This window comes from Triturus cristatus, chromosome 11 (genome assembly GCF_964204655.1).
Source record: "Triturus cristatus chromosome 11, aTriCri1.1, whole genome shotgun sequence".
NCBI classification, from domain to species: domain Eukaryota; kingdom Metazoa; phylum Chordata; class Amphibia; order Caudata; family Salamandridae; genus Triturus; species Triturus cristatus.
Window position 1 is genome coordinate 187,817,795 of NC_140594.1, and position 12,699 is coordinate 187,830,493.

Sequence of the window (12,699 nt, forward strand, 5' to 3'; positions counted from 1 at the left end):
GGTGTATCGTTCTATGGGACCCCAATGATTTTTTTTAAATGAGGGGGCATAGCATTACAAAATTTGAAGAATGTTGGCCTACTGGTACAGTATAATAAAACACGAAAGAATGAACCTACTGGCACTGCATAATAAAGCAGTCAATAATGCTCAGTAAAGCAGAAATAAATAATCCCTCTGACACTGTACAATAAACCAGTAAACTATAAGCCCACTATATTTGTATAATAAAGCAGTTAACAAGGAATACATTGAAATGTTATTGACTTTAAGAAACAATTCAAGTTTGATTCTGAGCTGTGAAATGTTTTGGCATCACATAGCATTTCTTTATAAAACAAAACTATCTAAACTGGGAATAGCAGTATTTTAAACAGAAAATAAATTGAACTGTTCAGTCCAAAACACATACAACACAATTTAGAATAACAAAAACACAAACATACGTGCAAGTCTAAAACAATCAACCGCTCTAGCCTACTGCTATATTCGATGCAACTCACCTTTGGGTTCAGTGATTATATGACTAACACCTAGTCTGTGACAGACATAGTGGAACGCCTGGTTCCCTGGATTGCACCACTGGTCAATGTAGTCATTAGAACATGTCCATATTGTGTTATTCATTGCATCATAGCAAGCCCCTGAAACAAAATAACGAAACTAAGCCAGTTAACCCAGACAAGAATTTCATCAAAGTGAGATCAAGTTAACTCCATACAACTACAGAGTTTTACGAAGGGCAAAACTGAAGGTAAAGGACATTAGGAGCTTCTCAATGGATTGCTGAAGTCAGCAATCTATGTAAAACAGGATTATTGAATGGAATGGTATTTAATATTGGACTTGTTAAAGTGAACCTTGTTACACATGTGATATTCAGGACAGATACAACTTGTGCAGCCAATTGTTCAAATTCGTCCGATTTGGGACGATGAGTAGCCATCAAAGATTAACTCTTAATTATACTTATACGGTAACTGTGCTCTACTGTGGTAATTTTGTTAAAAATTAATGTTTGATTAATGAATGATGGCAAGACATACCCGTGCTGTGTGTGGGCACATCTGGAGAAATTGAGCAAACACCAATGACTTAAAAGGGCCATGACATCTTCTGAAAGATGTCACAATAGCTTTCAAAACGTAAGCAGACGTCATCAAACAAATTAACATTTTGGAATGCTGATTGTTAGAGATGCAAGACTGGGTTACAAGAATTTGTTTTTAAACAACATTTGATGGCCCTGTTGAGGATAAACAATTAGATTGATTTGTTTTAAAAGTCTTTAATTATTACACTGTTTTGTACAGTGAACCAGAAATGAATATGCTACTTACCAGTATGCATCTGTTCTTGGCATGTAGGGCTGCTGACATTCATATCTGTGCATAGATCGCCGCCTAGTGTTGGGTCCGGATGTTTGCACGTTGTTGTCCTGGAAGAGTCTTCGAAGTATCCTGGGATAGGTGACTCCTCCCCTGGACTACAGTGCGCATGGGCATCCTCTCCATCCTCAGATTGTTTTTCGCCATTGTGGCAGTGATGGAGTAGATATAGAAAGTGATGACCATGCTTACAGTAATTCTGAGAGCTGCAGCTGCTACAGGCGCCGGGGAGGAGGGAGGGCGATATGAATGTCAGCAGCCCTACATGCCAAGAACAGATGCATACTGGTAAGTAGCATATTCAGTTCGAGGCATGTGGGCTGCTGAATTCATATCTGTGCATAGAATATATAGCAGTGCCCTCTTATTAGCGGCGGCTACCAGTGCCAGCTGCAGCGGTCTGAAAAAGAGTTTTGAGAACAGCCTGTCCTACAGCTGCCTGCTGTTTTGATTGCACATCTACACAATAGTGTTTGGTAAATGTATGTGTAGTGGACCAGGTGGCTGCTCTACATATGTCATGCAAAGGAATGTTTCCTAGGAAAGCCATTGAGGCCCCTAACTTACGTGTTGAGTGGGCCCGTGGGGGAATCGTTAAAGTGCGTTTAGCCTTTTGATAGCAAATTTGAATACATTTAACGATCCATCTGGCTATTCCAGCTTTGGAGATAGCGTTACCTTTGTGGTGTGGGGCAAAGGCAACGAAAAGTTGTTGTGTTTTCCTAAAGGGTTTGGTCCTGTCGATATAATACATGAGGGCCCTTTTGACATCTAGTGTATGGAGTGCCCTTTCTGCGACAGTTTGTGGGTTTTGGAAGAAAACGGGCAGTTCAATGGTTTGATTCATGTGGAACTGCGATACCACCTTTGGCATGAATTTGGGGTTGGTACGTAGTACGACCCTGTTGGCGTGAACTTGTATAAATGGCTCTTGAACGGTTAGTGCCTGGAGTTCACTAACTCTTCTCAAAGAAGTGATCGCTACTAGGAAAGCTACTTTCCAGGTAAGGAATTGAATCTCGCATGAGTGTAGAGGTTCAAAGGGTGTACCCATCAGGCGTGTGAGGACCAAGTTGAGGTTCCACATTGGAGCCGGTGGGTGGCTTGGTGGAATGACTCGTTTGAGTCCTTCCAAGAATGCTTTGATGGCAGGCACTCTGAATAGAGAGAGGTGCTGCCTGGTCTGCAGATAGGCTGATATTGCGGTCAAATGGACACGTATAGAGGTGTACGCCAGATTGCATCGGTATCGGTGTAATAGGTAACAAATAATGTTTTGGATGGATGCGTCTAGCGGGTTAATGTCATTATTATTGCAATAAATGACGAACCTCTTCCATTTTGCTGCATAGCAAGCTCTGGTAGTGGGTCTCCTGGCCTCCTTAATGATGTCCATACAGTCAGGTGGCAGGTTTAGGTAGCCAAACTCTAGGACTTCAGGAGCCAGATTGCCAGGTTCAGCTGTTGCGGATCTGGGTGCTGAATCTCTCCATGGTTCTGCGTCAAATGCTCGGGTTTGACCCGCAGCCTTTGATGCGACACCACGGAAAGTTCGAGAAAGGTGGTGTACCACGGCTGGCGTGCCCACGTTGGAGCAACCAGGACGAGCGTCAGTGAGTGTTGACGCAGTTTGCGTGCCACCAGCGGTATCAGTGGTGCTGGGGGAAAAGCGTACGCAAATCTGCCAGACCAGTTCATCCATATCGCATTGCCCTGCGACTGCGGATGTGGGAACCTGGCGGCAAAGCTTTGGCATTTTGCGTTTGCTTGTCGCGAATAGGTCTATCTCTGGATGACCCCACTGCTGGAAGTACGGTTGGAGTACTGATGGGTGTAACTCCCACTCGTGCATCTGGTGGCTGTGTCTGCTGAGCAGATCCGCCATCTGGTTGTCCTTGCCGGGGAGGTGTTCTGCCATGAGGAATATGTTCCTTTGAATGGCCCACTTCCACATGCTCTGAGCCAGATGAGACAACTGTGGAGAGTGTGTTCCTCCCTGCTTCTGTATGTAGTACATGGCAGTCATGTTGTCCGTCCGGATCAACACGACTTTGTTGCACAAGTGTACTTTGAATGCTTTCATAGCGAGGAAGATTGCCATCAGCTCTAGAAGGTTGATGTGCATCTTCTTTTGTTGTTGTGTCCATAGTCCCTGCACTGTGTAATGGAGAACGTGAGCTCTCCATCCCTGGAGAGACGCGTCCGCCGTCAGTATTATCTGTGGGACAGGCTCTTGGAACGGTCGGCCTTTGCAAAGGTTTTGTGGATTCCACCAATGCAGAGAGTTGTATGCCCGACCGCTCACCAACACTAGGTCTTTCAACTGTCCTTGAGCCTGATTCCACTGACGTGCTAAGCACTCCTGAAGCGGGCGCATATGTAGTCTCGCGTGGGGGACTATGAAGATGCAGGAGGCCATCATGCCTATCAACTGCATGAACACTCGCGCGGGAAGGGAGTGTTGTGGTTTGAACTTGGAAATCAGCATTTGCATGCTGTTGATTCTCACCAAATTTGGCTGAGCTGTGGCTGCCAGAGTGTCTATAGTCGCACCTAGGTACTGTTGTACGTGTGCGGGCTGTAGATGGGATTTTGGGTAATTTAGTGAGAACCCCAGACTGTGAAGGAGGTGAATGGTGCGGGACATGTGGCTGGCACATTGCTGGGCTGACTTCGGTTGAACGAGCCAGTCGTCCAGGTAAGGGTAGACGTGTATGTGCTGCCTCCGTAGATGTGCCGCCACAGTAGCTAGGCACTTTGTAAACACCCTTGGTGCCGTTGTCACGCCGAAGGGAAGGACTTTGAATTGGTAGTGCTGCCCTTGAACAGTGAACCTGAGGTATTTTTTGTGTGAGGGGTGAATGGGTATGTGGAAATACGCATCCTTGAGGTCTAGTGTGGCTAGAAAGTCTCCCTGCTTGAGCAGCGGGAGGACTTGCTGTAGAGTGAGCATGTGAAAATGCTCGGAAAGAATGTATCTGTTTAGGGGTCTCAGGTCTAATATAGGTCTGAGTGACCCGTCCCTTTTCGGTATTAAAAAGTACAGGGAGTACACCCCCGTACCTTGCTCGTGGACGGGTACGACCTCTATTGCGCCTTTTAGAAGCATACTTTGCACCTCCTGCTGTAAGAGCGTTAAGTGCTCTGAGGACATAGGACGTTTTTTTGGAGGTATTGTGGGTGGAGTGGAGGTTAGTTCTAGACAGTAACCGTATTTGACAATATCTTTGACCCACCTGTCGGTGGTGATGGAGTTCCACGTGGACAGGAACCTTTGTAGCCTTCCCCCGACAGGTGTTATGTGGTCGGGAGGAAGGGAGAGGGCGTCACTGCTTGTTCTTGGGGGAGGACCTGGTGTTGCCGTAGCCGCGTCCTCTGCCCTTTGTACTGGAGCCACGATATCCACCCCGGGTGTTTTTATCGTAGGTGGTTTGTGTATTGCCCTTGTTGTATGTTTGCTGTGACCCCTGTCCTCTACCTGCTCCTCTATTTCCGGGGCGACGAAAGGAGCCGCTCCGAAAGGACTGAGTCTGGAGAGCCCCCATGGACTTTGCAGTGTCCGTGTCCTTTTTTATTTTCTCTAGTGTGGTGTCAACCTCCGGGCCGAATAAATAGTCGGGGTTGACAGGCTGGTTGAGTATGTTGTTTTGCACCTCAGGTTTGAATCCGGAGATTCGTAACCAGGCATGTCGCGTCGCAGCATGACGCTAGTGTTTATGGCCCTGGCAGCTGTGTCTGCGGCATCTAGCGCACACTTGATGGATGTGTTTGTGAGGAGCTGTCCCTCCCTGATGAGGATCTCTGCACCTTCTCTGTATTGGTCAGGGAGATGTTGGAGTAGTTGCTCTAATGTGTCGTAGTGCGCTCTATCGTAGCGAGTGAGGAGTGCTTGAGTATTGGCAATGCGCCATATGTTGGCTGCCTGGGCGGCAACCCGTTTGCCAGAGGTCTCTAACACCTTGGACTCTTTGTCCGGGGGAGGAGCGTCACCTGTTGTTTGTGAGTGTGCCCTCTTGCGAGCATTCGCAACGACAATGGAATCCAGAGGTAATTGGCCTCTGATGTAAGTAGGGTCCCCAGGCGCTGATCTGTATTTCTTGTCGATCCTGGGGTTTATCACTCGTGCCCTGGTGGGTTCCTTGAAGATGTCCTTTGCTGGTTTGAGGACACCCTTCAACATGGGTAGAGTTTTTATATTCCTTTATGAGGATGCGAAAGTATCCATAAGAAAGTCGTCCTCGACGGTGTCCGAGTGAAGTTGCACCCCATGATTGGCCGCAGCACGTTCAATTAGAGTGTTGAACACTGCAGTGTCCTCTGTGGGAGATGTTTTTGCTCCATAGAGTTGCGGGTCGTGTGCATCCATAGGTGCACCTGGGTCCACAGGGTCATCCCAAGTTTGATCAGGGTCCTGTTGGCCGTCAGGGTCCATGTCTCCGGGGTAGGGGACTTGGTCACCCATGTAGTCCACCAACACATCCGTGTCGGAGTGTGTGGGAGAGAAGGATTGTGGATCCTGGTAGGGTGAGTGGAAAGGTTCGTAAAGAACTGGTTCTGAAGCCACAGGCAGCTTTCTTTTAAGTGGAATCCTGAAGGAGTCCAAAGCCGGCTCCGAAGTTATTTTCCTTTTGTGGATAATCATTCTGCCGGTGTCGGCGTCGATTAGATGTGATGGAGACGTCTCCACAGAGCGTTCGGCAGGCGTGATCGTGGTATGGGTCACCTGTGTCCTGATTTGGAACAGTTTCGGGGCCGTGGATGGTGGCAGGCCAAAAGTAATGTTGGCTGGTGCCGAAGAGGCTGCTGGAGCTTCAATTGGTTCGGAGCCCGACGTGTCCTGGAGGACCATTTTCTTTTTGGTGCTTTGCGCAGCAATGGGTCGCGTCTGGAGCGCCCTCGATTCTTTTGCACCGACCGGTTCTGTCGAGGCGGTGGTGGATTTTTTCGGCGCCGGTGGGTCATCGAGTCGAGGGGCGGGAATGGCCGTCGACTTCTTCGATGAGTGTGGCTTTGGTGTTGCCGTGGAAGCGGTGTGAGACGCAGCAGGCTGTTTGACCTTTGGGGTCGGAGTCGATTGCGTCGGTGCCGGGAGCCGAGCAGGTTTGGTGGTACCGAAGGCCTTCTTCCTTATGTCGACTCCGACGTCGGCCGCTTCGAGTTCGGCACCGAAGTCTCGTTTGGTGCGCTCGGTGCCGATGTGTTTTGCTGGCGTCGAAGGTGTGGAGGGCCTCGATCCGACCAGCGCCACTTTCGGTTTCGGTTTCAATTGAACCAATACAGCTTTCGGTTTCGGTTTCGAAGAAGGGAAACCAGCCGTTTTGGGCATTAATGGCTGCCGCTGAGCCCGAGGGCGGGGCCGAAGAACTGCGGGATAGGTCTTGGGTAAGGCCCGAAGGCGATCCCTCGACCAAAGCCATAGACTGTTGCACTGGGCTTTCTTCAGTCTGAACGGGTAGGCCTTGCTCGTCACCGGAGCTACTCTCTTCGGCCCCTAAGGCCTCATTGTAGTCTCCTACCTCGGTGTCGTCTTCATCTCTGCGAAAGAGTGTTTCGTCGACGTCTTCCGATCCGGAGTCATGTTCGGAAACGGGACTGGAGGGTAGGTTCTCCACTTCTTCGACATCTTCGGTCTCGGCGTTGAAGATGTCGGCCGGGGCCGGTGCCGCTTGCTGCGCCTCGAGTCTCGCCGCTCGTCGATTCCGTAGAGTCTTTTTGGATCGAAATCTGGCACAGGCCATGCATGTAGATTCGTCGTGATCCGGTGAAAGGCATTTGTTGCACACCGGATGGACGTCGACGTGGGGATATTTCGCATTGCATACCGGACACCTCTTGAATGGTGTCCTCGATTCCATCGTTGATGTCGAATGGACGGTCGGGTAAGATGCGAAAGTTTGTTCTGGAAGTTAGTAAACTAACAAAGATACTATCGATACCGATCGAGAACAGTACCGACGCGAACTAAAGGCCTTTTGGCCTGAAAAAAGATTTTCCTAACTTGAGTCAAGATAGCACATCCGAACCCAATGGCGGAAAAAAACAATCTGAGGATGGAGAGGATGCCCATGCGCACTGTAGTCCAGGGGAGGAGTCACCTATCCCAGGATACTTCGAAGACTCTTCCAGGACAACAACGTGCAAACATCCGGACCCAACACTAGGCGGCGATCTATGCACAGATATGAATTCAGCAGCCCACATGCCTCGAACATAACCAAAATGTTTTGCTGCCAATAATAATGAAGGATCCAGGAGGCCTTGCTCCAACATGTATCTCAAATGTTCTTATTTGCACCCAGGATCAAAGCTCAATATTGCAGATCTGAACATTCCACATATGGCTGGCGTTTGGTAAGTTCCTCATAACATATTGGTTTCCTTTTCTTTAGGAGATGCCCCTGCTTGTGACATAAGTTTGAGGAGCACATATTGCTAAATTAGTATATGGAAGGGACAAATATAGGTCGGGTGATGTGAGGTGCAACTTTACCTTAGTCTGTACAAGAGTTTCTGAACTGTTTATGTCAGGAAGAATATCTTTTAAATACAAAATACCTCCTAGGATATTTGTGAAATGATTTTATGATTTAAGATCAGAAAAAATAGCAATTGTTACCTTAAAAACATTCAGACTGGGTGGCTACAAGAGAGGTAAGTAACATAGTTAGAACTATGAAGGCTGGATTGGTCTCTGCGTTTGTGCCCCATATTTACCTTGCACACAAATCGTTGGTCTAAAACTACAAAAGAAAGGTCCATTTCAACTCTTTTCATTATTCTTGGGAAAGCCACACCAGATTTATATTTGTTATATGCAATACTATACGAATCACAGGCAATGGTGGATGTGCCCATCTGTCACAACAATAAAACGACCCGAGTGCAAAATAGGAAATTACCAGTGCCCAGGACATCCTATCTTACCCCTGGAATTTGAGATCAATGGTGAACAAAGCAACCATAAACTTCCATTCCCCAAATACATGCTCATGGACTTACACTAATCATTAGTGTCTGCTGCAACCCAAACTCATAACAACTGAAACCAACATGCTGTAGTCAAATACACTTATGAACAGGTCACAAGCTTAATACTACTGCCAACAGAGGTGACTGAGGCAGATCTAGTGTGGTAGGAGTATAGCACCTGACCCTGTATGGTCACCCTGAGTGGGCCGGCTCCCATCTCAATTTCAATGAAGTAACTATGTCATGTGTGGATGATGACTCCGGTGATAGATATAATGGATGAGGTCCTAAGCAGTTAAAGGGGAAGGAGGGGCATGGTTGCACCACACATCACAACTGTTGAATATCAATGTTTAAGTTTTGTATTGTAATATTTCTTCAATTTAAGTTTTTGTGAACTTTTTTTTTTACAAACGTAATTTCACTTTTGAGTAAAAAGCCATAAAAGAGAAGGTTTCTTCAATGATTTGCTATTTTTAATTTATATACTTTAGCATACATCCATAGCATAAAAGCACTGTGCAGGCCTTTTCCTGGTCTAGGGCCTGTCTTCAGTCACATTCTAAGTCAAGCCCATTGGCCCAATATGCAGGGTTTTCAGCTCTGCACAGCAGGTTCTGAGTGGACAGAAGGATCAAACATGACTTGTGCAAAGTCCTTGTGCCCCCAACCCCCCACACACACTGTTGGTGCAAGGCTTAGCTGTCCCGCAACCTGTACTCCAAGCAACATGTGTACAACCTTTTGCCATATGCAATAGACTCTAAGGCCTTCAGCTGAGTACAGCAGGCTTTAAGTGCACTGGCCATGTCCTACCTTCAGTATACATTTTTATAACTGTGGGTTCCATTCTTTGAAGAACTTGTACAGCCGTTTTAAGGAATATGGGGGAACTGATGGAGACTGTACCCATTTCTCTGATCCTTTGGATTCTCTAGAATCTCTGGATCCAGTTTGGGAACAATCCTGAGAAACAAAAACATTTTTTCTGGAGAAGTGAGGTGTGAACCCCCACATTCTCACCAAGTATGGATGCTGCTCCCTCAGCCGTCTTATAGACCCTTTCACATTTTCTTTCTGCAAAACTGGATCTGCAGATAGCTCAAATCAAAACAGCACCCACAATATCTGCAGTAAAAAGTAGGATTCCTATTTGGTATTATTGAGGACTGCACTATTCGCTCATAGCCTGTCCACATCCTACCTGTTGTCAGGGCCGGCTCTTCCTGCACCCTTACACCTCCTTGATTGTTTTCTGGGATACTGAATTTTTTAACTCTTCAGATCATACAATGGCAACTTTGACAGTTGTTTCAGTCATGCTCCCTCACCCAATCAGATGTTAATATTTGTCATATGTTTTCCCTTCAAATCTGAATTCATGAATGTTTGTCAAACCATGGCACAAGAGATAAATAAATGTAACATTTTAAAGCCCCCAACTCTAGTTTTGAAAATATATCCGAAAGTATACATATTTAAAATATTTGGAATCCAACTGACATAGGAACAAAAAAAACAAAAAAAGTGTACATATTTACATTATATATAATCACAAATAGGATATGAAATGCACAGAGAAGTAAGAAACATGGTAAAGGCAGTCTGGAAATTCCTATGGTAGAAACCTTAACTGAAGGCAGTCAGTGCAAAGTCATATATTGTTATAAATCTTACCAATTCCTGGTATTAAAGCACCACGCCCAAGCGAACTTCCAGCAGCATCCATGAGATCAGCTCGGCTTGAGAACTGCCCATCAGAAATATTGTACACCAGACTAGAGGCTAGAACTAAAAGATATATTTCAATCACTATCTCAAGGTCTCTTAATGAGCCCTAGCAATTCAGACAGACAATACATCTTTATTCAGTTAATTATAATAAAAGAATACAATTAATTCAGACAGAATTCTGTAACGTATAAGGAATGATAAGAAGTTAAAATCAAAAACAACCAAGTTGATAAGTTGGAGAACAATCCAAGAATCTGTGTGCAAATACGCATAATGCTACGACGGAGGCAGCATTGTGCAGCCTAATAAAAGATCGTAAAGTGAATTCTGCATAATAATCCGTACAGTCACCCTAGAAATAAAATCTGTAAAACTAGTCAAATCAAACATAAAACCATGCCAGTAATTTATATAAAATACACAACAAATTAGAGGTAAAATCAAATATTAAAAACCAGCAGGCAGATCATAAGCAGCGATGAACAAGTTACTTACCTTGAGGAACGATATATCTGTAAGAGACATATATTAGTTATAGATTCCTTACCTTAGAATCGCCCCCAGGCGTCAGAATGCATCCGGAGAAAATTTTCGTAGCAGAACACTTGCGCGTCGGTAGGTGGCGTCGGTCGACTCTGCGTCCGTCATCGGCGTTGTGATAGCCGGGATGACGTTGCGGTATCTACTTAGACGCCGCCCCAGTGCGCTGACGTCAGTTCTTTACACGACATTCCACGCCAGAAGCGCAGAGCCATGCAAGACACTGACCACTGGTGCATAAAACTAGGGTCCTGAAAGGGAGTCCCTTACCCTAGAAGTCAGTTCGCAGAATGGGGAGGATGGGTGGGGCAGTGAGGAATCCATAACTAATCTATGTCTCTTACAGATATATCGTTACCGAAGGTAAGTAACTTGTTCATCTGAAAGAGACAATTAGTTATGAATTCCTCACCTTAGAATAGATGCCCCAGCAATACCAACCCCGATTGTGGGTCTGCGAACCAATTTCACACCAGAAAGTCCTGGATAACTGAACGGCCGAAGAAGCCGTCCCTCCAGACATGGCTGTTCAGGCAGTAGTGTTTGGTAAACATGTGCAGTGAAGCCCACGTAGCTGCCTGGCAGATGTCAAGAAGGGGCACTTCTCATCCCAAAGCAGTAGTGGCTGCCGTCGCCCTGGTGGAATGGGCGCACAACCCAAATGGAGGTCCCTTTTTTGCTAAGGAATAGCAGATTTTGATGCAAAGAATGACCCACCTAGAGATGGTCCCTTTCTGCATGGTCCGACCTTTTTTGTCACCCACATAGCCAACAAAGAGTTGACCGTCCACCCGGAACTGCTTTGTACGATCAAAATAAAAGGATAGCGCACGTTTTGGATCCAAGCGGTGGAGTCTTTCTTCCTCTTTAGCAGGATGCCGGTGGCAGGAAGAAGGTGGGCAAAGTGATGGTCTGTCCTATATGGAAAGAGGTAACCATTTTGGGGAGAAAAGAAGGTTGAGTTCTAATTACAACCTTGTCCGGATAAACAGCAAGGAAAGGAGGCTCAGGAGAAAGAGCCTGAAGCTCACTCACCCTACGAACAGAGTTGATGTGATGGCAGTCAGAAAGGCAGTTTTCAGAGTTTAAAGTCTGAGAGGGCAATTATGTAAGGGCTCGAAGGGAGCACACATCAGGCAAGTCAGAACCAGATTCAAGTCCCACTGGGGCATTACGAAAGGAATAGGACAAAAGAGATGAGTAATGTCCTTTAGAAACCTATTTACAATAGGGGACTTGGAAAAGGAAAAAAAAGGTTGATCTGGAGAGCGAAGGAAGGCAGAAACAGCCGAAAGATAGCCTTTAGGGTGCCCAGAGGAGATCGCTGCTGGGCCAAAGAAAAAATGAAGAGGAGAACCTCTGAAAGAGGGGCAGAAAGGGGACCCACAGCCTTTGCTGTGCACCATGCCACAAATTTTGTTCCATCTGCAGGCATCTACCGTTTTAGTGGTGGGACGCCTGGCTGCAGCGATGACATTACAGACTTCGGGAGGAAGGTCAAACGCTGTCAACTGTCACCACTCAATGTCCACGCAAGGAGATGGAGGCTGGACAGGTTTGGGTGGAGGACTGTCCTCTGCTGCTTCAACAGAAGATCCTCCCTAAGAGGCAGTCTGATCAGAGGATCGATGGCCATGTACAAGAGCTCGGGATACCAGACTCTTCGCTCCCAATCCAGAGTCACAAGAATCACTTGGGACTGGTCGCGCTTGATATTCAGCATTCTGGGCAGATGTGATATAGGCGGAAAGGCGTATAGAAGACCGCAACTCCACTTGCGACGAAAAGCGTCGCCGAGAAAGTGCTGCCTTGGAAATGCCAATGCGCAGAATTGCTGACATTGAATGTTCTCTTCGGTGGCGAACATATCTAACCAAGGCTCTCCCTACTGCTGAAAGAGACCTTGCACCACCTCCGAGTGAAGACGCCATTCGTGATCCACCATACACCGATGGCTGAGTTTGTCCACCCTGGCGTTCAGTGAACCTGCCAGGTGTTGAACCACCGGGGATATGCCCTGCTGTTCCAGCCATGTCCAGAGGCGAAGGGCCTCCTGACATAGGGTCCA

General features: G+C 46.6%; 1 protein-coding gene across 2 annotated transcripts in view; it reads right to left on the reverse strand.

The window, feature by feature from the left end:
• The window catches only part of HECTD4 (HECT domain E3 ubiquitin protein ligase 4), a 2,430,065-nt gene that overhangs the window by 2,163,946 nt on the left and 253,420 nt on the right, over positions 1 to 12,699 (reverse strand). For both annotated transcript variants that reach the window (XM_085634374.1, XM_085634373.1), the window contains exons 10-11: positions 10,035 to 10,148; positions 504 to 644 (exon numbers count right to left, since the gene is read on the reverse strand). In XM_085634374.1, coding sequence (XP_085490500.1) covers positions 504 to 644; positions 10,035 to 10,148 — 255 coding nt within the window. The remainder of the gene's footprint in view (positions 1 to 503; positions 645 to 10,034; positions 10,149 to 12,699) is intronic.